Source organism: Alligator sinensis, unplaced genomic scaffold (genome assembly GCF_000455745.1).
Source record: "Alligator sinensis unplaced genomic scaffold, ASM45574v1 scaffold273_1, whole genome shotgun sequence".
NCBI classification, from domain to species: domain Eukaryota; kingdom Metazoa; phylum Chordata; order Crocodylia; family Alligatoridae; genus Alligator; species Alligator sinensis.
Window position 1 is genome coordinate 2879847 of NW_005841943.1, and position 22218 is coordinate 2902064.

Genomic DNA, 22218 nt, shown 5'->3' on the forward strand with positions numbered 1-22218 from the left:
CTGAACCTTCGTAATGCTGCAGGATGTACCGGCAACATGTTAAGAGCCTGAGGCCGGAACCTAATTTGCAAATTTATTTGCATATTTTTGAATAAAAATGCACACAACTGTAATATTTGCATCTGATAGTTGAACAGAACTCCTTTTTCAGTTCACCAGCAATAAAAACCAACAGCTGTCAGCTTTTTACTCATCCATCAGTTATAGGACAGGATCTAAGTGTGGGTCTTAGACACTTGATACAGATCAGTTGCATATAGCCGGATACTGCAATGGGCTGTGAGCCTTTACTTCCCATTGGCTCCACTGAGGCCATTAAGAACTGAGGGTGCTCAGCACTGAACCATGCTATTGTACCTTTCGGTAGTTAGAATGGAGACCAGGTAATTCTGGTGTCTGCTGACACTTTGGCTTCTTATTTTAATTTTTTTGTAACCATTTACTTTTTTATAAAGATGTATGCAGGAGACCCCTTAGAATAAGGAATTCAGCTGTGATTTGAAAACCAAGTTGTTAAAAGGGAGTGCAGTAATGTGTTTCTGAAGAACTACATATTATGGTGTAGGAAAAACTTAACCAAATGGTGATATAATCCTCCAGAGAAGTGTGCTTAGGTGATGAAGGGATTTCTGGCAGTAACTGAAAAGTACAGTAATGGGGATCTGCACTTGATTTCTTTTGAGGTTGATTCTGATATGTGTAGTCTTTACATCCTATTAAATTTTTGAAAGATAAACTGATACAAGAATGATTTGCCAGGGCCAATGACTCTTCCTCTTAAAACCTTGGCTCAGCTTATTCCCCCTCCCCTCAATATATAAGATAAAAGCACTGTGAATACGAGGTTAACTGAATTCAAATAGAAGACTCTCTCAAGTTATTGCATTCCTTAGAAAATAAATACATTTCGCATATGGTTAAGATTGATCAAAAAAGTATTCTGTATGCCAGTGATTACATTCCCATCTGTGATTAAGGTTTTCTGTCTGCATCTGGTTTTCACATTATATTTCTGTAACAAGAATCCTTTATATGGCAGAGTTCACTCTCTGTATTTTCTATTAGCTGCAGCTTGAACTACTGCACGGATCGCAGATTTACACATGTGGTTTTCATTACTTCATACCATTGAGAAAAAGTAATATTTGTTTGGGAAAGTATGTTTTCCACAATTTCCATGGTAATACAACATGTTGAGCCTTTTTAACAACACTCTTGTAGGACTACAAATTGTTTGAGGAATTCTGCTTTCAGTAGAGTTTAGCTTTCAGATCACTTTGCATGAACATTCTAGCAACAACAGTTTACAAATCAGGAGGCAAAAATATATTTCACAAAATATGTTCCCATGGCATAAATATATCAGAATATTCTTGTCACTTAGGAAAGTGTAGTGTAGCACATACAAAAGGGGAGTGTTAGGATAGAACAAAGGTCTAGTAGGAAGATAAACAATATTTTTTTACATACTGGATGGATAATGTGATTTTTTTTTTTGATTTTTTTTTTTTTTAAGGAAAGATACTCTAAGTATCTAAAATTCCTTTTTTTAATAGAGCAAGAATTTTAAAAAAATCTTTTCACTTATTCCTGTAACTATTACTTCATTCAGTAGTTCAATATACTAAGCTTTGTATATTGCATCAATACAACCATATTTGAACTTGTACACCAGTATTTATTGCAGCAAGGTTATAAAGATTAATGAAACTGGAGTGCATCCTTACACTGCTCTTTGGTGTATTGAATGTAAAGCATGATGGTAATTTAATGTTAAATTCATATTTAGACAGGAATTTGCCATACCTTTACCAAGTAGAACTTTATCCTTTGTAAAGTCCACTCGGTGTAAGCATGCTTATTGGAATCTGGTCCTAAATAAGCACCCCCCCAAAAAAAAAAACTTCACAAAATATTGTACACACCATGGAAATATATTTTGTCTTGATACTTTATAAAATATATCTAATTTATGTTAGAGGACAGTACAAAAGTCTACTTTTATTGCCTGTGTAAAAACTACAGTAAATACAGTAAAAACCATAGTGAAAAGTTTATCATCATGCACAAACTGAGGATCCTAGCCATATTTGCAAGATTGGTTTCAAAATTCCAATGGTGATCGTGTCATTAAAAGCTTAACAGTTGCTAGATTCTGGGTACAATCCTGCAGTCTTTATATGCATGTCATTTTAACTGAAATCAATGGGACTTTGGCTTCTGCTTGGGCTGCAGGATTGAGTCCAAGATTATGCCAAGTCAAACGAATACTATAAATGGTAAACTTCTTCATTTGCAGCCTTAACTTCAAAAAGTAAGGGCAAGTTCTTGATTTTTTTTTTTTAACACAAAAATTTATGGTTTCTGATTTTGATAATTTGTAAATGGCTTAGTTTAAAAATGTTATGTGGTCTGATTCAGTCTGGAAGGAAGGATAGGCTCAATTTGCAGTTAGATGCATACAATTGTGTCCTTGTGCATGTCTAACTTTTGTCCTCAAATACCTGATAATATGGGTGCAGTTTAAAGCATGTATGTCTGTGTGTGCCTAACTCTGAAAATCTTTCTGTCCTGTTATAAGGCCCTGTAAAAAAAACAGGAATAGCTTGGAAAAAACTGACAGCCTTAGCTATAACAACAAGAATCCCACATTATAACTATAAATTAATATTAATTATGAAGTCACTCAGCAAATCAGATGAGGATTGTTTTTAAAGATTAGCATGGGAGGGATTTGACTTTTCAGAGGTGAGAGGAAGAAGACCTTCAAAATTATTGATACCTTTTGTGATCTCCCATCTTCTGGGACCTACCTGCTCTTCTGTGACTTCTTAACATACAAAAGTTAGTGTAAGAAGAGAAAGCAGTATTGTGTGCTAGCATGTTAGTTTAAAAAGTGATGATTTAATTATTCTGCCATGTCCAGGTAAAGTATATAATATAATAATCATAACTATCATTTTATTTATTGAATACATAAGAATTGCCATTTTAGAATATGAGCAAGGGATGGGGTGCTATCGTGGAGGAATACATTCTGCCTTTGCTTGATTGCTGTCTATAGTATGGACAGCTGTACATGGGTAACTTAAGAAACAGGCTTTTCTTCACAGAGTTACTATATTTTTAAAATACTTCATTATATTAATTTAAAAATCAGAACGATTGTTTTAAAAAAACAGCATTTAGCTGTTCCTGTTAAAAAAGGCCTTTTATTATCATGCAAATAAAGGGATGTGGTGCTGCAAACTGGCTGTGATATGTGCTTCTTTTTTTTTTTCATTTGTTGTTGTCAATAGAAAAGATTGATCTCTGGGCTGGTGAACGTAATATCTGTCCCAGTCAGACAAGGAGAGAGGAAATTAGCAGAGCGATTGGTGGAGAATGATATCTGTCAAAAGAAACACTTGGAGAGCACTGAGTTTAGTGATAGGTGACTGCCGGAAAAAAGGGAACTTTGAATTTTGTCAAGGTAAGGAACAGACAATATTTGATTTTTGCAATTTACGTACCTCTTTATAAGCTATTTTTAATTACTGTACCTTGCCTTGTAATCTTTTTCTTTTTTTTAATCTTCCCCTTGAGCCTCCAAAGAACATAAATCAAACTTTGAGTTTCATATTGTTGATTTTGTTTTAATAGCAATTGTAGAGGAATCCAGGACCAAGTGAAAAAATAAGTTGGTAGTGTCCTTTCTAAGGCCCTGTTCACTCTACCAGTTCCGTTACCCACACCCAGAAAGGTTTTTACAACATGGATGCCCCCTTCCTGGTTACAACCTGGCTTTAGCTGGTCTGTAAAACATGGTAACTGCCCAGTTTATCCTATGAATTGAAACAGTGTATGGGTCAGTTGTGACAAGGTTTGCTGACATGATTATGTTCCAATGTAGACAAGGTCTTAGGTAAAGGTATTGTAGAGCATATCCATGACAGATTAAGACAGATAGTGAGTTCAGATATTTCTTTGTTTCTGTGTTGGACTGCTCTTTACTTTGCTTCAAAAGTTAACGTGCTACAGGCAAAACAAAACTTAGGTGCTAAAGTGGGAAAGTCATACCATGATTTTTGTGTTTTGTTGAAACTGGGATGTGTTGTTTTTAAAACTATTGCTCTAGATATCAGAGCAAATATTGTCTATTAAATGGAATTTAAGTAATTCTCAGCACCCAGATCTTTTCAAAATGGGAGTCCTTCCTGCTTGATATAAGTTAAATGTACATACAGCATAGGCCCAAATTCTACAGATCATTAGGCTAAACTCTCATGAGTTTTAAGCTTAAGCTATTTCAGTTTAATTGGAAGTTAACTTTTCTTACGTTGTTTAGCACAGTGTCCTAGCTACTGTTTTCTGTTCAGCCACAACTGTAGTCCTCTACAGTGAAATTTGTCCCAGTTCAGAAGGCCAGCAGAAAGCTCTGCACCTCACTTAAAACTCTTAAAGAGTGTGGAGGTCTTTGTATGTATGGGCTTGTGTGCAAATGATGAATGCATGACTTAAAAAGTAAATTTATTTAAAAAAAACCCTGAAGTGGAAGCCAGTCCAGTTCCTAGCTCAGTTTAAATCAAACAAAGTGCTTTTCAGGTGTTCCTGATTCACACAGCTAGTCTTGGAGGGGAATTAATTTTTCTTATAAGGGCTTCCTCTTCTATGTACTGTTGACTTTTTTGGGTCTATTTTATACTAAATTTGTATTACCCACTATATTTTTCCCTGATTTTTCTTCTGTGGTCTTTTTTCATGGTAGAAAGATATTTTTATATTTACTTTTACCCAATCAGTCTCATAAAGAATTTTTAAAACAAAGATAAAAATGAACAGTTTGATGCCTGAATCATGCAATGATTGTATGCCAATGGAGAACCTATTGTGGTTTATTACTAATACACAATATTAAAGATAAATGGAAAATGAACTGAAAATCACAGGATGTCAGGAGAATTAAGGTTTTTTAATGTGGTGTTGAGAGAGTGTGGCTAAAATTACTTAAGATCTGCGTGATCCTCTCTGAATGCCAGAGTCATGAGAAGATGACATGAATTTTGTTCATCCTCAATTACAGGCCAGATCAAGCCACCTGTAGAGCCAGTAGTTTGAATACACTTGCACGGTTATAAAGTTGCCTATAGCAATATGGCTTATTCCCCACACCATGCTGTAATAGCTGCTGGTATTGATGTATAATGGCATATAATTACATCAGCTTTAGCAGGTATTCTACCACTTTTATGATACCAGTATAATTGGTGATAGACGTTTTTAGCGTAGGCAGGGTCTTGGTTTGGTTTAAAGGTAATTCTAAGGCAGCTTAGTAGCAACTTACAAGAGAGAGTCCTTCATTGAAACTTTTCTGAGCAAGCTGAGATACACAGCCAGGAATGTCTGGAAGTTGATTTAAGGCTTTATATTCATATTGCTCTAGATACTGTCTTTGTGAAGCAAAAGCTATATCTGAAGCAAGCTTCATCCCAGTTATCATATATACGTTCTGTCCCATTCAGGTTGGAAGACACTTCCAAATAGCCTGAGGAAGGGTATAGGTTTTATTTTGGTTGCACATGAAAAAAAGATTGGATTGGTACTTCGGACCATACCTAACAAGAACGTCTGTGGTAACCCATGTTATACCCCAAAGATTTGTCTCTTTGGGACTGGAACCTAATGAAGGCAAAATAAAAGGTGGTGAAGTCCTGCTATAAGCTCCTGAATGATATCCCTTCCATTTTATGTTCTTCTATTTGGGCTAAAACACTTTTACTTATGATAATATATATCAACACCCTTGTTTTACTATTGCATTGTCTTTTATCTCTTTTATGATCTTTAAAATAGGCTTTTGTTTTGTTTTCTTAAATATCTCTAAGACTACCATTTAAATAAAAAGATTTAATATGTAATAGATGTACAGGGCTTCCTTGAGATGAATGTATTATAGATGCAAAACTGTCATCACACCCCTCAAAACCAGATTTTCATGTGGTGCACACCTGTGGCTTGTTGGCATTGTTCTTGATTGCAGTGTGGGAGATCTTAATGAAAAACAAAGATGGATGACAAGAAGAGGCTCCACAATACACATGGGTTATTCCACACATCATAAGAAAGTTAAATTCTAGATGTGTTGTTTGTGAGAGGCAGAATTATGATGAAGTGTGTGCGTATATATGGAAAATAAGAGTCCTGCTCATGACTCATAGCAGGCTTCCAAAGAATGCATTTTTCCCTATAGGTCAGCTTGATTTGGAAGTGGTGGGTGACCACTCTTTTCAACCCACTTTCTGAGCCAATGAGAAAATACTGGGCAGGAATCCAGCTTTTGAAGTACAAAGAAAATAACATATCTATATAAAACATTGGGGAGAAGAAAGGAAACTCACAGAGAAGAATTTAATATAAAGATAAACTGTGTTAAAAAGAGAATGCAAAGAGAGAATGTGTGCATAAAAATATGTAGTGTAAATGTAGTATTTGTGCTTGTTTATGGCTTTTATAGAAATTCTAATTTGTAAATATAGCTTTCAATAACTTGAGATTTAGAGATTGTTAGTTAGCTTTCACAAATTGGTATCTTTATTAATAAACTGAAAGAGTGATTTTCCTCAAGCAGAGATTCTCTTTTCAAAGCAATTTTCTGAGTTTGTAGAATTTGGTTTTATTTTTTTTCTCTTGGTAATATGCTAGGGCTCTTATAACATTAATGGGCTTTGCCCCACATGGAGCTCTGAGTGTATTGTACCACTGCTCACTGATCCCAGGTCAGTGTGATGCGTGAAATCAATTTATTTGAATCTCTTTGCCTGTATAGGAATTTGGCAGCATGCCAGTTGTTTTCATTTAATGTTCTTTGTGTTGAACACAGACAAGCAGGCATGCTTTTGTATTCCTCTTTCTTTTGGTCTCTGTCTTTCAGCCAATATTCTATTCCATGGATTTTTAGAAGTAGTAGGAATATGTTATTTATCTCTTAAAATCATTTTGTTTAAATATTATTTAAAGACCATGGAAACTAGGTCATTCACAAAGCAGTCTGTGCAGGGTATTTTTGTATAAGGCAGAATGTTTTCTGTGTACAGAAAACAGTTTTGATTTTATTAGATAATAATAGGGGTTTTTTTCTTTGTTTTTAAAATTCCTTTAGAAAGAGATGCAAAAAAGTTCTGGACTATTTCCCTAGGTCTATGCTTATCTCATGCTCTCGAGTGAAATCCACAATAATGGTTACATTGGAAAAACAATCATTTCTACAATATTAAACATTTTGGCAGTGATTTGAACAAATTAAACAACATACTTTTAAAAATCAGTTTTGGTTAGGATATACCCACTATAGGCATAAACAATTTGTTTCCTTCTCCTCCTTTCATATTATTTAACTTATGATCCACCTACTCCAGTAGTAGCAACAATAGAGAAAAAGCCAGGAGAATCAGAAAGTACCCATTTCCTTCTGTTGTTTTTTTATGGAAACAGCAAGGTGAGTGGGGGAGAGTACAAGTAATTTATCTTTTCTTAAAAAGAATAGCAGCAATACACATTATCAGAGGGGATTTGTTTTAAACCTAAGCACTGGGGGTGGGGGCTGGGGAGAGAGTAGAAGATTCTGTTGATGCTCTAGGCTGTTCTTGCGGAAGTTGATATGCAGAACCATGGAGCCGCAGCACCAGGGTCAGACTTGTACACATCAGCCCAGCTTCCTTGTTTAATTACCTGAAGAGCAAAACATCCAGGCTGAGAGTGTGTGAAAATCCAGTATCTCAAACAGCAGTTTGCTGTTCTGACATCCTGCAAGGCCAGCCCTGTCTGTGCACAAACGTCAGGACTGGTTCCTGACAGCAGGCTATCTCTGCCGGGCCTGGGTTCCTTTCATTCAGGAGGCATTGTGTGGAAGAGGGTTTGGTCAGGAATTTGAGGTTCCTGCCAGTTCTCCCAGCCCGGACAACACTGTGACAGATAGGCCTGATTTTTTTTTTTTTCTGTTAATAGATTAAAAAAAAATTGGCTCTTTTCAGTTTTTCCCTTAATTCTGGCCTTGGCATAACACTGACTGCAGAAGCAACAACAAAGTGCATTAACTGTTTCACTTCTAGGTTTACAGTCTTTGCCTTTTTGCCTAGATGTTCTTTCTCATCCCTTACCTTTAACAAATATTTTTTAGACTTAAACCCTTTAAAGAGTTACACATTCCTTTGACTGGGATCTGTGCTATAAACAAAAGCTCCTTGCACTAACCATTTGAATGTAGCACATAAGTATTAAATATGCTAGTTACATTTCATCTCTGAAGTGCTTTGCAGCATTAGATTTATTCCGTGTGAGAAATAAAAATGAACTGGGATATCTGTTTTAATGGTCCATGTCAGAGTAATGGTGAAAAGCTGTTGGCACTCCCACATGATACCTCAAAGTGTTCTGACTCTGATATTCCATTATAAAATACAACTTTGGGTCTAGTTTTACTGCCTGTACTTGTACTTTATCCAAACTTTACTCTGTAGTTGCCCCACTGAAATCATGTAACTGCCTGTTGAATAATGTGCAAGCACCAAAGTGCATGTTTAACTGTAACCATTTGCAAGATCATGTTTATGAGCTTGTTGAACATGAATAAGAACGCACTGTTTGCATAAGTAGGAGATTGGTCCCCTTGACTGTGGAAACTTGGCCCTGGGATAAAATATAGGATGCATGCTTGTAGATAAGAGGTCTTAAAATGTAAATAATAATAGATGTATTTACTATAATTTAAAGTAGAGAAATGGGGTGACAGCATGGAATAGAGAAATGTGATTGTGCTTCTACTTGCCTTTGTTTAAATTTATTTACTTTCATAGATTTGCTTCTGACTTAATGGTGGGAGTAGAATCAGATCCAGATAGATCTTTGTGGTTTCTTTTTCCCTCCTGTAACTTCCCCCTGACTTCATTGCATCACACTGAAATTTTCCAGGGTTTAGTTCACTCTTTCCACAACTCTAATCAATACGGTATATAGACATTACACTTTTAATAATATACGTGATTGGAAACCGGTCTATACCCAGAACAGAACAGAACTTTGGCATGCACAGACTAGTTAAAAATGGCAGAACGTAGTCTAAGATTCCCCCCCCACCTCACCACCACCACCACCAAAGGGCGAATGTATGTTCTGCTCACTACCAGTCTAAACTATGCTGCTTACAGAAAACTGTGCAACTTAGATCAATTCCACCTCGGGCTTTTTGAATGTCTCTGTCTAGCCCAGGACTTTTGCCTGTACGAGGAGTAGAAGACTGTGCTTTGGTGGGTGGAATGGAAATACTGTGCATCAATTTTTTTCCCCCAAGTGTTTCATTAGGATTTTGTAATGCAAATTTAAGGGCATACTATCCTCCTGACACACATGCATAAGCTGCCATTAGCATGCAGAGGATTTAGGTGATTCATCCTGAAGAGAACGTAGCTTTTAGTGCGCATACACAGCTGCAAGTAAACGATAGTGTAATGGGACCAGAAGAGTCATTATGATCTATTGTGTCACTAATCCTCCATCTAAGAAGGATTTACAGGAGACACTGTAACAATGGAACCGTTACAGCATATCAGATCAATAATCATGTTCTAAAAAAGTCTTTAAACATGTACATGAAGTTTCACTGAGAATCAGGCCCATAATTCTTTTTTTATATTAAGTTACTCTTATGTTACCCGGGTAACGTAAGTTGGGGGGAGGAGTGTTAAAGTGGATATAAACTACATTTATGCCCAAATTCACCATTTTCAGAGTGGTGAAAAGGAGCCATAGTATAAATAAGAATTGCAGATATTTACATGATAAAAATACAGCTGTTGTGCTCTGTGTAACTGACATGTTCCTGTGTGGGTCTGTGCTTATGTAAATTAAATTTCTGTTGATTTGTAAAACCTAATCAAGTACCTTTCTTCATGCCATTTTTATGTGTCTTTATGTATTTTAAGTTCACAATCCAATATCAGAGTGGATCACTCATCTTCCTCCAACAAATACATGTTCATTGTTTATTTAAGTAATAATATAAAACTTGTCTACACACAGCCTGATGATAGTAATAATTCTTAGGTCCCTCCCTCAGACCTCTAACTCTTCCATGAAAGTTTGGGGAGAAAAGGGTGGCCTCAGTCGTATCCAAGTAGTCAAAGGTTCCTCAGAGAGAATGTCTTTGTAAAAGTTTCCTCTGTTTAAAATTGAGTGACTCTCTCTCCACCTCCCCCCCCCCAGCTGCAAATCTCAGCTGTGGCAGTACAGTAGAAAACAAATTCTGAGACAGCAAATCAAACCATTCAGGGTTTTTAAGTTAAAACCAGCACCTTGAATTGTGCCCAGACACTTACAGATATTATGCACAGATGTCTTCAGGGTGTGAAGTGGTGTAATTTGTTCTTGGTGTGATACTCCAATTAATTACCTCTACATTGTTCTTTCACTTTTGTTTTTGAATGGACAAAATTAAGCCCCATATAGAGCACATCAGGCTAATCTAACTATAATATTTAAACCACTTTCTCTTTCTCATCATACCTCTAAGAAACAAAAATCAAGGGACATTAATAGAAGAAGAATTAAAGGTTCATATGGGGCTCATGTGGGACTGCACCCTATCCTGAGAGTGTAGTCTCTTTACATCAGCTCATTTTTGTCCCCCTGTGAGTGCATGGTGTGGTTTGATCAGATATCGCTGATAGTATGACACAATGGCCAAATTTGCAATTGATTTAATTTCAGTAGAGTTATGCAATAAAGAATGTCAGTACAAAATGTGACCCAGTATTAGACTGGTGTTGGTTTAGTGTAGTTCTTGTAAATAGTTGGCAAAGGCAGCACTGGGAAAATGTCAAAGGCAGTGGGAACATGGAAGAGCAGACTGGAGTGTGAAGGTGGAGAATAAGAAAGGCATAAAGAGGAGAATTACAAATGGTGCAGATGAGACAAACATGGCAGTAGTGGAAGACGGAAACAAAGATAGTATTGGAAGCAACAAGACAGAATATTAAAAAAAATATAGATCAAAATAAGGAAGGAAAGCACTAGAATATGTACTTTCTGTGTTTCACTGAAATTAAGCATTGTCTGTAGATGAGCAGCCCCCAATGTGTGGTCCATGCACTCCTGGACTGGCTGATTACAATTATTGGTTCCTTTCCTAGTTTCCAGCTGCTAAACTGCATTAGAACAATCTAATAATACACTGCCTTGTTAATATTACTTTTCCATGTCAGCAATTGTGGTAGTTGTCAGTAGGACATTATGTGACTATAAAAATGGGAGAAGAGGCAATTCATAAAACAGTCTTTGTTAAGACCTGTTTTATTCTATTAAAGAGTTTAGGTGTCCCCACTGGATTAGCCATTTCAGGCTATAGTAAAAGTCAGAAGCGGTACACGAGGACTAGCTCACAGGTCTTGGGTAAGAAAAAGCAATCAAATGGGAAAATAACTCTCCATTTTAACCTTTTTTGGTTATGACTGTCCCTGTAGATGCAATTTGGAAATTACCTTATAAATTAACTGATATGTAATGAAGATCAGGGAATTTGCAATGAACATGTATCTCCTTTACCAGAATATTGTCAGTCACTGCCACATATGAAAGTTCATAACATGGCATGCAAAATTGCCTGGTGTCAGCCTTGCTTGCTGCAGTAATGGCACAATAGAAAATGTTGAGTCCATGGTGTGATGTTAAGTTTGAATTTCTATTAAGTATGAATTTGTTTATTTGCTCTGCAATCTCCAATGCTTTTCTAATGTATCATTATTACCTTCCATTGTCTAATACTTGGAAATAGACATTTTTGGTGCAAGGTCTATATCCAGGTTTGTGAGACCCAGCTGAAACTGACCTTGTAACTAGTTTTGCACTAAGGCCTATCTGAACAATGTCTACATGTGTTTGTAAATGTAGCAAATTAGTACAAATTGATTGATATATTTACAGAGTGGGATTTAGAAATTTTCAGAAAACAGCTTTTTCTTCATGGAAATGGCAGTGTGATAGTAAATAATATTGGGAGTTTTGTATTGCTGTGTATTTGCTCCACCTGGTGGATTTTCATGAAAGTGTTTTAATCCTTGCCAATGATAAGGAGACACTGTCTTCAATTAAACCTAAAGCATATTACACAAAATAAGACAGCTTTTCAATTTGTATTAATAATGCCATTGTAAAAAGCAGATTTGAGAAAGAAAACATTAAAATCAGATATTTTTCTTGCCTGTGCTTAGTCGTTTCATTAATCTCAATGAAAGCATAGCATTTCAAATCAATTAATGATAGCAGTTTACTGTCAGACTCATCTAAAGATTAGCAATTAAAAAATTCAAATGTATGGAGTTTGAGGGTATTTACAGTCACTGAAAGTTAGGGTTTTTTTCTTTATATAGTCTATAATTAAAGAACCCTTGTAATGATAAGAAGTAGCAGTGCTATTGAAAAGGATGGTTACTATACTGAAATTTACTGCTGTATATCAGCATAAAATCTGTCTGTCATTAACTTGGTTTACCAACATTGTTTTCTTTGGAATTCTTAAGAACTAGGTTATGCTTTGATCATCTCATTGTTCTCCTTGGGTTATTTTTTCCTTTGGAGTGTAATGGCTCCCTAACAGAAGGTGAAGTTTAGAAAACAGTGTCTCCATATGCAAGGGATTTTGAGACCTTTTTATTGTCTTTAAAAATGTCATTCATAGTCCTCATTAGCATTTATTGTTGCAAGCGTACAAGCAGAAAATGTGAAATTGGTATGTCATGAATAGCTCCACAGAGCTCTAGAGCCCTGAAATTTTGCCTGCAGTGTGGTATGGGGCAGGCATTGAGAGAAAGCTGTCCAGATGGCTGCCAGCACAGAGCAGAGCTGCAGGTTTTTGTCTCTGGTGCTGAGAGGAGGGAAAGTTCACTGGAGCATATGCTATCACCCTTGCACTTTAACAAAACTAACTCACCATCAGTCAAAATGGGGAGGTGGTGACATTGAAACAAAAGTTTCCAATATAATGTTACAGTCCTTGTCAAATGAATAATATATATAGTTAGTGTCACAAATATTGACATGTTACAAAGAAAAATGTAATAAATGTATAGCTGTGCACTCTTTCACACAAGCATATGCCTTTGCATTTTATCATGAAAATTCTATACATCGAAAAAAATGATTAGAGGTCAGAATGAGGATTAATATACTGCAGGAGAAGGAGTTTCACCACCCATGTCAAATCTGTAAATGTTCTGAACTTCAAATACAAAAACAGTTGATAGCTTGAAACCTTACATTAGGTCTCAGAATGGGATCCTGCCTCAGAACGCTAGATATTATCATTCATACTGCACTGTCCAGGTGGAAAGAATAAGTTTTTTTTCTCTGTGCATGAAATATCGTGTTCGGTATTTTGTTGCATCCTTTCAGAAATAACAAAGTGAAGGTTATGCTTACACTATGCAGTCATTTTTTTTATTAACATGCACATCAACAGTAGAAAATTAGTCTTATTCTGTCTTGGTTTATTTTACACATTTCACAGCCAATAATACATTTCATAAACCATGCTAGTTAAATCTCCTGTGGTCCATATCTTGCAGTCGAAATACTGATTCACAGGATTCTGTTCATGTGATTTTATTGAAGTCTGTGGAATTATACACGTGAGTTCAGTTGTGCACCTTCAGGGGTGTTGAGACCACTGAGGCCTGTGTTGGCAATGCTAATTTAGATCCATTATCTCCTGTATTCTTTATAGGACTTATTTTCTTTACACCGTTATTGTTTTAAAGCACAGTATCAAATGCAGTCAAAAAACACAAGTAGGATTTGTGGGCCTTCATGCCAATGCTGAATTTGGTTCTTACTACATAATCAGTCCCAGAAAATAAGACTAAGAGATGGGAAAGATGCATCTCACTGCCAGGTTTCCTCTTCCTTGATTTAAAAAGCTTTTAATAGTTTTAGTGTCTGATAACATCAGTGAAATAATATGACTTCCTATGTCCTTGGGTCAAAACCACCTCTTGGTTCAAGATCCTTCCATATCCCACTAAAATTTCATCCAAATGTTCTTTGCTTGGTTTAATCACATTAGTTTTGCTCTTTTTGACAACTCTTCTTCATGCTTGGTATTTACATCCTTCAGGTATTAAGTATTTGTGAATATTGTAATCAGATCTCCCATTAGTCATTTCATCAAGCTATGCATATTTTAAAGATTCCACTGAACTATTTTAAAAGGCTCATAAAGTCTTGCCAAAACGGACATGCTTAGGGAAATGTGTTGGCATAATCTGGCAAGTGCTTTATAACACTTGTGTTTGGAGCTACTGCTACAGATAATCATATGCCATATTAGATTACCTAATGATATTTCCCAGAAAACAGTACAGGTGTAGAGGGAAATGCCTGTCTCTTCAAAAAATAAAGAATGGTTTGAGTTATTGATTGGTTTGAGTTATTTCAGCTTACATGTGGTATGGCAAAAAAAACCAAACAAAACCCCCCCAAAAACAGACAATACAAGCACCTCTTCCACAAAAAGTCACGCTATAAATTTACATTGCTAACAGTGTATTATATAGTAAATGGTTATGTAAAGTTTTGGATAATAGCAGCAGCAAGAAAGTATATGGCTTTTTAAGCTGATTGATAATATCCAGCAGCAGCAAGAAATTAACGTGTCTTCACAAGGTAGGGTGTTTGTTCACTTGACTGTCAAACTGATGTACAGTAAAGTTAGGAAAGCATCCAGAGAGTCTCTCCCCACCACACATTAGGTGGGTTTGCCCTGTCAGTGGGATGCCTTAAGAAAACACTAATAGCTTCCAGCTGGGTGGAAAATCAAAACCTCTGGGGTCTGACAAAACTAGCAGATTTGAATTTGAAAGACCAGCTAATGCCTCCATTTTTATTTACCACTCGTCCATAAAAGATTATTTTCCAATATGTCAGCCTCATTTGGTGGCCAGTGGTCTGAAAGTGAAAGTGGAACAAGCAAGCGGAGAAATCTGGACATTAGTGAGTCCGCCCTTTCAAGCTGGTGTGCCACTTTGTGGAATGGCCTTCCCTGAGATTAGGGGGGGTCCTAAAGACCATTCATCAATGCTCGTTGACTGATCATTGAGTGCCTTCTCATTCAGTTTATCAAGTCTTGCACATAAAAAGTCAGAATAAGCATTATTCAGCTTTGTTAAAGCCAACTAGGAGTAAAATGCTCCATTTGAACCCATTTTGCCCTTGGTTTTTCACTTTGTTAATGCAGTCCTGCTTAAATGAGTGCCTTTATTGGGTCGGTTAGAATATCTGAAACTATTAATTCTCTTGTATTGAATAGCTGGTGGCAGGCCAGAGCAGATGGGGTAGAAAACTATTTGGTTGGGTGTATTGCTTTCAGTTAGGATCAATGAGGTTTCAGCTCCTTTGAATTAACTTACTTAATACCCACTGTGTGAAGTCACAATGTATCACAACAGTCTGCTATAAGTAGAGTGGGAAGTTGAGAAGTCCTACAGAAAAGCTTTGAGTCAAATTCTTCTTTCACTGTTAATAGAGAGCTTTTATTAACTACAGATGCATTTCAGTGGACTTCTAGTCCTTGTTGATAAACTGAGTTTAAGCAAAAGATATCTCTAAGAGCTGTAATGGTTTAGAAATGAGTGCAGTTTTCATTTGAATGATACAACAAGACTTTTTATGGTCTGCTGTAAATCTGGTTTTTGGTGGTGGTGTTGTTTGTTTGATTGTTTTTTTTGTGCAAATATCTGCTTTGGCTCCTCTTACAGTTATGAATTTTGCAAGTGTATTGTACCATTTAACCTTATTTATAAACTGTATGAATGATTATAAGGCAATGGGTTACTTCTCAGTCAGCTAAGGAGGTGTGACTTGATTATAAAGAAGGTGACTGAATCTTTCCTCCTAAATTCTAACTGTCCTATTGCCCCTTTAATTTTGGTATTCTACATTTTCTGGATTCTGCGATGCAATAGATTTAGTTATATGCAAAATTAATGTGGACTACTTTCCCTCACCCCTTCCCCCTTCTGAATGAAAGAAGTGGAGATGAAAATGTTTTGCAGGCTTGTCACACTCACATTGCCTGTCCATCTTTAATACACATTTTGGACCAATTATGTTTTTAGAAATGGTGCAAAAATTATTACAGAAATGGTTGCATCTAAAAAAAAAACTCGGGGGGGGGGGACATATTCAGGAAAATTTATTCAGGGAGGGCTGCCAAATAGGTTGTAGCCTGCCTCAGTGTATTAAATAATGAGAGGGAAAAACTATTCATGCAGCTGGCTGCTTGAGAAAATGCTGAAGTAGTCTCAGATGCACAGGCATTCTGTTAGCCCCTTCCACAAGCAGACTTCTAGGTGAGAATCTCCAGGGATCCAGGTTTTGTTGACGTGGATCAATTTAAATGGCAATTACTGTAGTCAGATAACAGCTTAAAAAGGCTTTTTACACATAGAAAAGATGCATAATCACACAGCGTATGGAAGTTCAATTTTGTGAGGCATGGTTTGTGGATTTACAATGTACTGATATTAAGACCTACTTTTAAAACTGAATATCATTCTGTTTTATTAAAATGCATTGCACCTCTGACATATTACTTTGTGTTTTAAAGCTGATTCAGTCTGCATTTTTGTTGATGAAAGGTTGCATTTCCCACTGTGAAAATTTTTTCTCTTTCATGTAGGGGACAGCATTTTTAAAACCTGCAGCTAGAGTACTAACCAACTGTTTTTTAAATAGGGCGTCAAATAAAACAAAAAGAACGCTATGTTCTTTAGAATCCTTTCTGGCGCAGACTTAATTGATTTATTACTCTCTCACTTTCCTCCTTCCGGTTCACCCTCCACTAAAGCTTTCTGTCATATAAAAGTGTCTGTGCTTGGCTTTCAAATATAGTAAAATCCGTTATATAAAACCTCATTACAACAGATATTTGACTAGGATGAACAAAAATATTTGTCTCCCTAACAGTGTATTATATTGTTAGTACCAGAACAATCGCAAGGTGTTTTTTTAAATTCCTATTAAACATTTGGAATATTACATTGGGAGCTAGTGAAGCTTGTAGGTTCCACTTCAGCTGCCATTAGAAGTTCTAATTTACTCACATTCTTTGCTTTTATTTAAGAAACATTCATGGGCAGAGCTAACCAGGTAGTGAGGACTCTTAGGCTTCTTTTTTCCTCCCTGTGTTCCCAAATAGATCTTTATCACTGCTTTGTGGCAGCTGGAGGCAGGAGAAGGAAGGCCTGAAAGCAGAGGGGGTGGGGTTTCTGTGTAGGAGAGGTAGAAGAGAGTGTAGCACAAAACCAAAGGTTTGCATAAATAAAGCTAAAAGGATGAGTCTTGGACTTTTCGTGTTAAAAGAATACAGTTCCTGAAAATACTGAATGATGTTCTTTTTGTGCGTCTATATGGAATTTAGTCTCACACTGTAAAGGCAGAGTCAGAGAGACAAAGCATGTGTTAATATGCTGTAAAGATGTTTGGTAGTAAAATAGTGAAGAATTTGCAAGTGCCAAATTGGAGGAGAATTCTAAAAAGAAAGATATTTTCCTTATGTGTAGAATTTTGTATAAGCCCAAATTTGCTACAGAAGGCATGCGAGTCAGGCGTATGTTTCTCCTAAGAGGCAAGGATGTTTTACAAAGGACTAAAGAGGGACTGCTGAGAAGAAAATAGCCAGCTTTAGATAAAGCACTATAACAAAGACTTGTAGTTTTATGTATCATGGTGTCCATTAAAGCTTAATAGGGAAGAGTGCATTGAACCTAGCCAGGCATACGTTATTCATGTGAAGGATAAACATTTAAGGGGTGTGCAAAAATCAGAAATCGGGAGGACATGATTGTTTAGCTTTTGAAAAAGCTTTACAGGGAAGATTTTGTTTTCATCCCCCATGGATCACCATGCAAGGTAAAGGAGAGTTAGCTGCAAATGTTTGGAGCATATCAATGCAGGAATCCCAGGGGGTTAAAAGCACTGTAGTAAAATAAAAGTGGTCTGTCTCTAAGTGTGTTCTATTTTACACACACTACTGAGAGTCTGAGAAAGGGAGTGATTTTGATACTCTGTTCACTGTGATAAAATGGCAATAATAAAAAGGAAAAAAATAGCGAACATCTCTAAATGTACCTTTATACATATTTAGCTGAAAATTCAAAATAAATAAACAGTCTTCTGGAGTTCAAGATTGTGGCTGTTAAAATACAGAATGAGTTTTCCACTTTGGAGGGAGAGCTGGCTCTACTAGAATCTCTCCTTTAATTGCTTTCCATTAAAGAAAGGGTTAACTTTTAAAGAAAAAAAATGAATAATTCAGTGTTTAGCTTATCACTCTGGATTCTACTTTCTATTCTTCAGTCCTCTGGAACTTGCTGTGAAAGGTAGAGTAAGAGGAGTCAGCTGAGGGGAGCTGGGGTTGTGATAATTTGCACACACATCCCTGTCATTGTTCTGCCTGAAGAGACAGGGCTGGGTTCAAGGCCACATGTGCTCCTGTCATCATTCACATTTCTGCTCCAAGTGCAATACAGAGTGTCAGCTCTCCATCTGTCTTTGCCTGGCAAACGCACGCGCCCAGCATCCTGCCTCCAGCAACGCTGCCACAGCCAGTTCTGATGGCCCTCCTCGCTTTTCTGTGTTCATTCCAGAACAGGAGGCAGTGAGCCCTAAATAAGCTTGCTTTTAGGAGAGAGCCATTTACAGTGTGGTTTATTTTATTCAAGGATGCCTGGTGAGTTAAAATTATTACAGCTCTTTCGATTTAAATGGGAAAACACTAATTATATTTTGATTGTATATAAAAAAAAAATTCTACATAGTGATTTGTACAAGCTTACATGGAGTGACTGTAGTTGCTAATTCTGCTGTGTGTATATTTGGGAGGGGGGGAGGGGAATTTGTGTGTGGCAACTACCAAAGATGACATGTACAATAATACTGGATGGTACATAGAAAGTCATCCTGTTTGTAGGTGCAGGTCTCTGTACAGATATAATTTAGCGAGGAGAAATATGGCTTCAGTCTGGCTTTTATAACTGTCAGCTGTACCTTGTATGTGCAAACATTTTATCTGGAGAGATAATTTCAGATTATGGGTGAACACTAAGAACGATCTCTTTGAAAAGCTGTTCATGATGGAGAAGTGAAGGAAGATTTATGAAACAAATTATTTCAGTCTTGCCCTAAATCACAGTCCTTAGCTGTCACCAGCCAAAACCACTGAAATGTGTTAATAAAAAAATCATACAGAATCTGCTGAATTAGAGAAATTGATGTAAAAGTGGAAATTTTAATGTGTCAATTTCCTCACCAAAATATTATCCTTGGGTCTAAAGACCACTTGTCTAACCGATAAGTGATGTTGCCAGTGAAAACATTGCATCTATACAGGATGAATTTTGTAAGGTTTTTGAGAAGCTTGAGCAAGACGGAGTAGATTGAATTTGCTGCAGGGGGTTGGTAAGGACTGGATAGAGCCATGAACCTGATTAAAACAGCCCATATCTCTAGATAAAAAAAGACAGGACATGGAGAGATCCTATAGCTGGCTGGTTCTTGTAGATTGTTTGGGTAGGACAGGCAGAAGAGGCTGTGCTTGCTTGCAGAGTCTCTACACCTCACAGATGGTGTTTTGAAACAGTATCTGCCAGTTTGCTGCAACCACAGTTATATGTAGGTATTGCCAGTTGTTTGAAGAATGTTTTTCTTTTAAGATGTTGATGCACGGTCATATTCTGCCACTGATATGTTTGTCGCAGCTATGGTTGTGACTGTAACCAGAAAGTGGGATTCTGTTTGTTCAAATCACAGGGCTAAGAGGATTTGTATGGTTGAAATATGGACAAATTAATTTGCATAGATAACAACTGAGGACTAGGAAAGGTCAATTTAACCCTTTAAACTTTAAATTTAATTTGCATGCATTATATTCCTGGGACTGTGTTCTTCATTAGAAATACCATGGTAATTCATTAGTTTAAAAAAGTGAGTGCTATGTAAATAGAATACAGAGCTGATATTTTGAATATAGTTGTATGAAATTACTCTCACATGATTTGCTATCTGCTATTTTTATTATTATATTTAAATATAATTTGAGTATAACATGATCAGTTTTGGTTTTTGTATATTTTATTTTGTGATATTACAAAAAAAAATAGTGGAATGGCTGAAGTGAAGGTTTCTGTAAACCTATTAAGCCTTTTGCGCTTAAATTACTTAATCTACCTGCTGGTTAAAATTTCATGCATCTTTAATCAAAATGGCTTGAGCTACACTTGAGCATATAGACACTTATCAATACTTGCTAAGCTTTAGCATTAAACAAATCTTTAATTTCCAGCAGTCTCCTAAAGTGGTTGCAAGCAAGAAATGTGTGTTTTAATGTCAGCTTTGAGTGTTAGAAAACCTTGCACTTGGATACAGAGAATACGCTAACAGCTGTGACTGGGAGCATGTGCCAGGATGAAGATACTTGAGCAGATCTGACACTCGGCTATTTCTGACACCCATCTGCACTCTCTTACTGTCCTCTAGGATGAACTGCCTCTCAATCTGTTCACAGCATATTTTAGCCCTCTAATATCGTGGTGTTGGGTTTTTTTCAAATGGTCATTATTAGCCATCTGGGGCAGATTTTGTATTTTAAGGGTAAGCACATTATGTGCAGAAGATTAAAAGGATGTGTATTTTTATGTAATCTGATATTATGCTGTTGCCTATTGTGTGTGTATACATTCTTGATTTTTAGAAGCATGCCTTTAGTAGTTCTGACATTCAGAGTACTTATTTTGGAAAAAAACAAGTAATCAAAAATTGTTTCTGCTTTGTGTAGTGATAACTTGCACACAAACTAAATTTGCTCTTCAAAGACAAACTATTCATATTACAAATGTGATTGGCTACTAAGCTTTTTAGTTCAGTACATCTTTAAAAACTGTCAGAGAGGGCTACTAACAAAGCGTCAAAAAAGCTAAATTCAGGTATCTCTTAGACACTCATGAAACTCTTACAAAAGTGTGTATAGAAAGATAATCCTGCTAACTTGAGGTTTCCAGTAACTATATTAATTATTTTGCCATTTTTATTTCTTAAACTCTAAAAAGTGTGTATTTTTAAATATTGGATGTAGAGATGCACATTGTCCAAATCAAAAGCTAGATATCAGTTTGATTGCTCAAGGTTTTGAGAACTGTTTATTTTGAGCTTTATTTATGAAACATTACAAATCTATCAGTCATTTTATAGTACTTTCAAAGAACAGATGTTGGCCTACAAAATGCTTTATTATTGCCCATGGCAGTATTCAGCATGGTTTCCTTAAAAGGACAATCAGTGATCACAGTCATTGTAGCCCAGAAATAATGCTGTTCTTTCAGAAGATGGCCTGGTATTAGGTCAGACCACCCCTTCTTTACTTCTGCTCTCCAGATGTGGCTGCAACTTTTTTTTTTTAAGTTCATGTTTCAAAAAAATCGGTTTGTTTTCAGAATCTGGTTTTACTTAAGACATCTCCATCCTGGAGTGCATTTCATAAATTGCCCACATATTTTTCTTAGCAGAGAACTTAACTGGCTGTAATTTTTAACACATGGCCACATCATGTGATATTTTCAAAACATTTGCACATAGCTTTAAGAAGGTCCCAGCAGAAATGATCCATCATCTCACAGCCAGCCCTTTTCTTAACAGCATATCTGCATTTTCCATTTAGCAGAGCTATATATTATTAGCTTACATTTTGGGTAGTAAAATAGTGCATTGCTGATTGTAAAACATGGACTTTATTATCTGCTGAAAATTGATTTGGCATTTATAGCCACTGTGTACTAGACTGGCTTTCTGGTTTTAACATTAGTGCTTGCAAGTGATGATTTGTTTAAAGAACAGAAACAAAATTGCCATGGCCATAACTGTTGGTGTCCTAGTAACTGAACATTTGGATAATCCACCTGTTTTTTTAATACGTGCATCTAAATGCTGTTATACAGCAGAAGTCTCCTAACAGTCCATTAAATGACTTGTTCTAACTTGCATTTGCTGTGCTATTATATCGGGACAATCCTATGTTATACAAACCAAGTTTTGTGCCAACTGTGGAAAGTATGTCTGGAAATATTTGAATCTGAATGTTAACTTTACATCTTTATTCCAGTCTTCATAGCCACTGCCTTTTTCTTACATTGGGGTCTGACA

General features: G+C 36.4%; 1 protein-coding gene across 11 annotated transcripts in view; it reads left to right on the plus strand.

The window, feature by feature from the left end:
- Positions 1–22218, plus strand: part of RUNX1T1 (RUNX1 translocation partner 1) — a 141847-nt gene that overhangs the window by 17989 nt on the left and 101640 nt on the right. For 6 of the 11 annotated variants that reach the window (XM_006019998.3, XM_025199406.1, XM_025199407.1 and 3 more), the window contains exon 2: positions 3300–3472. The exons of 3 other annotated variants lie outside the window; for them this stretch is intronic. In XM_006019998.3, the coding sequence (XP_006020060.1) occupies positions 3385–3472 (88 nt within the window). In that variant the 5' untranslated portion in view covers positions 3300–3384. Of the gene's footprint in view, positions 1–3299; positions 3473–4531; positions 4541–18696; positions 18755–22218 lie in introns of those variants that run through there. 2 more of the 11 variants (XM_025199413.1, XM_006020002.3) reach the window with 2 other exon arrangements.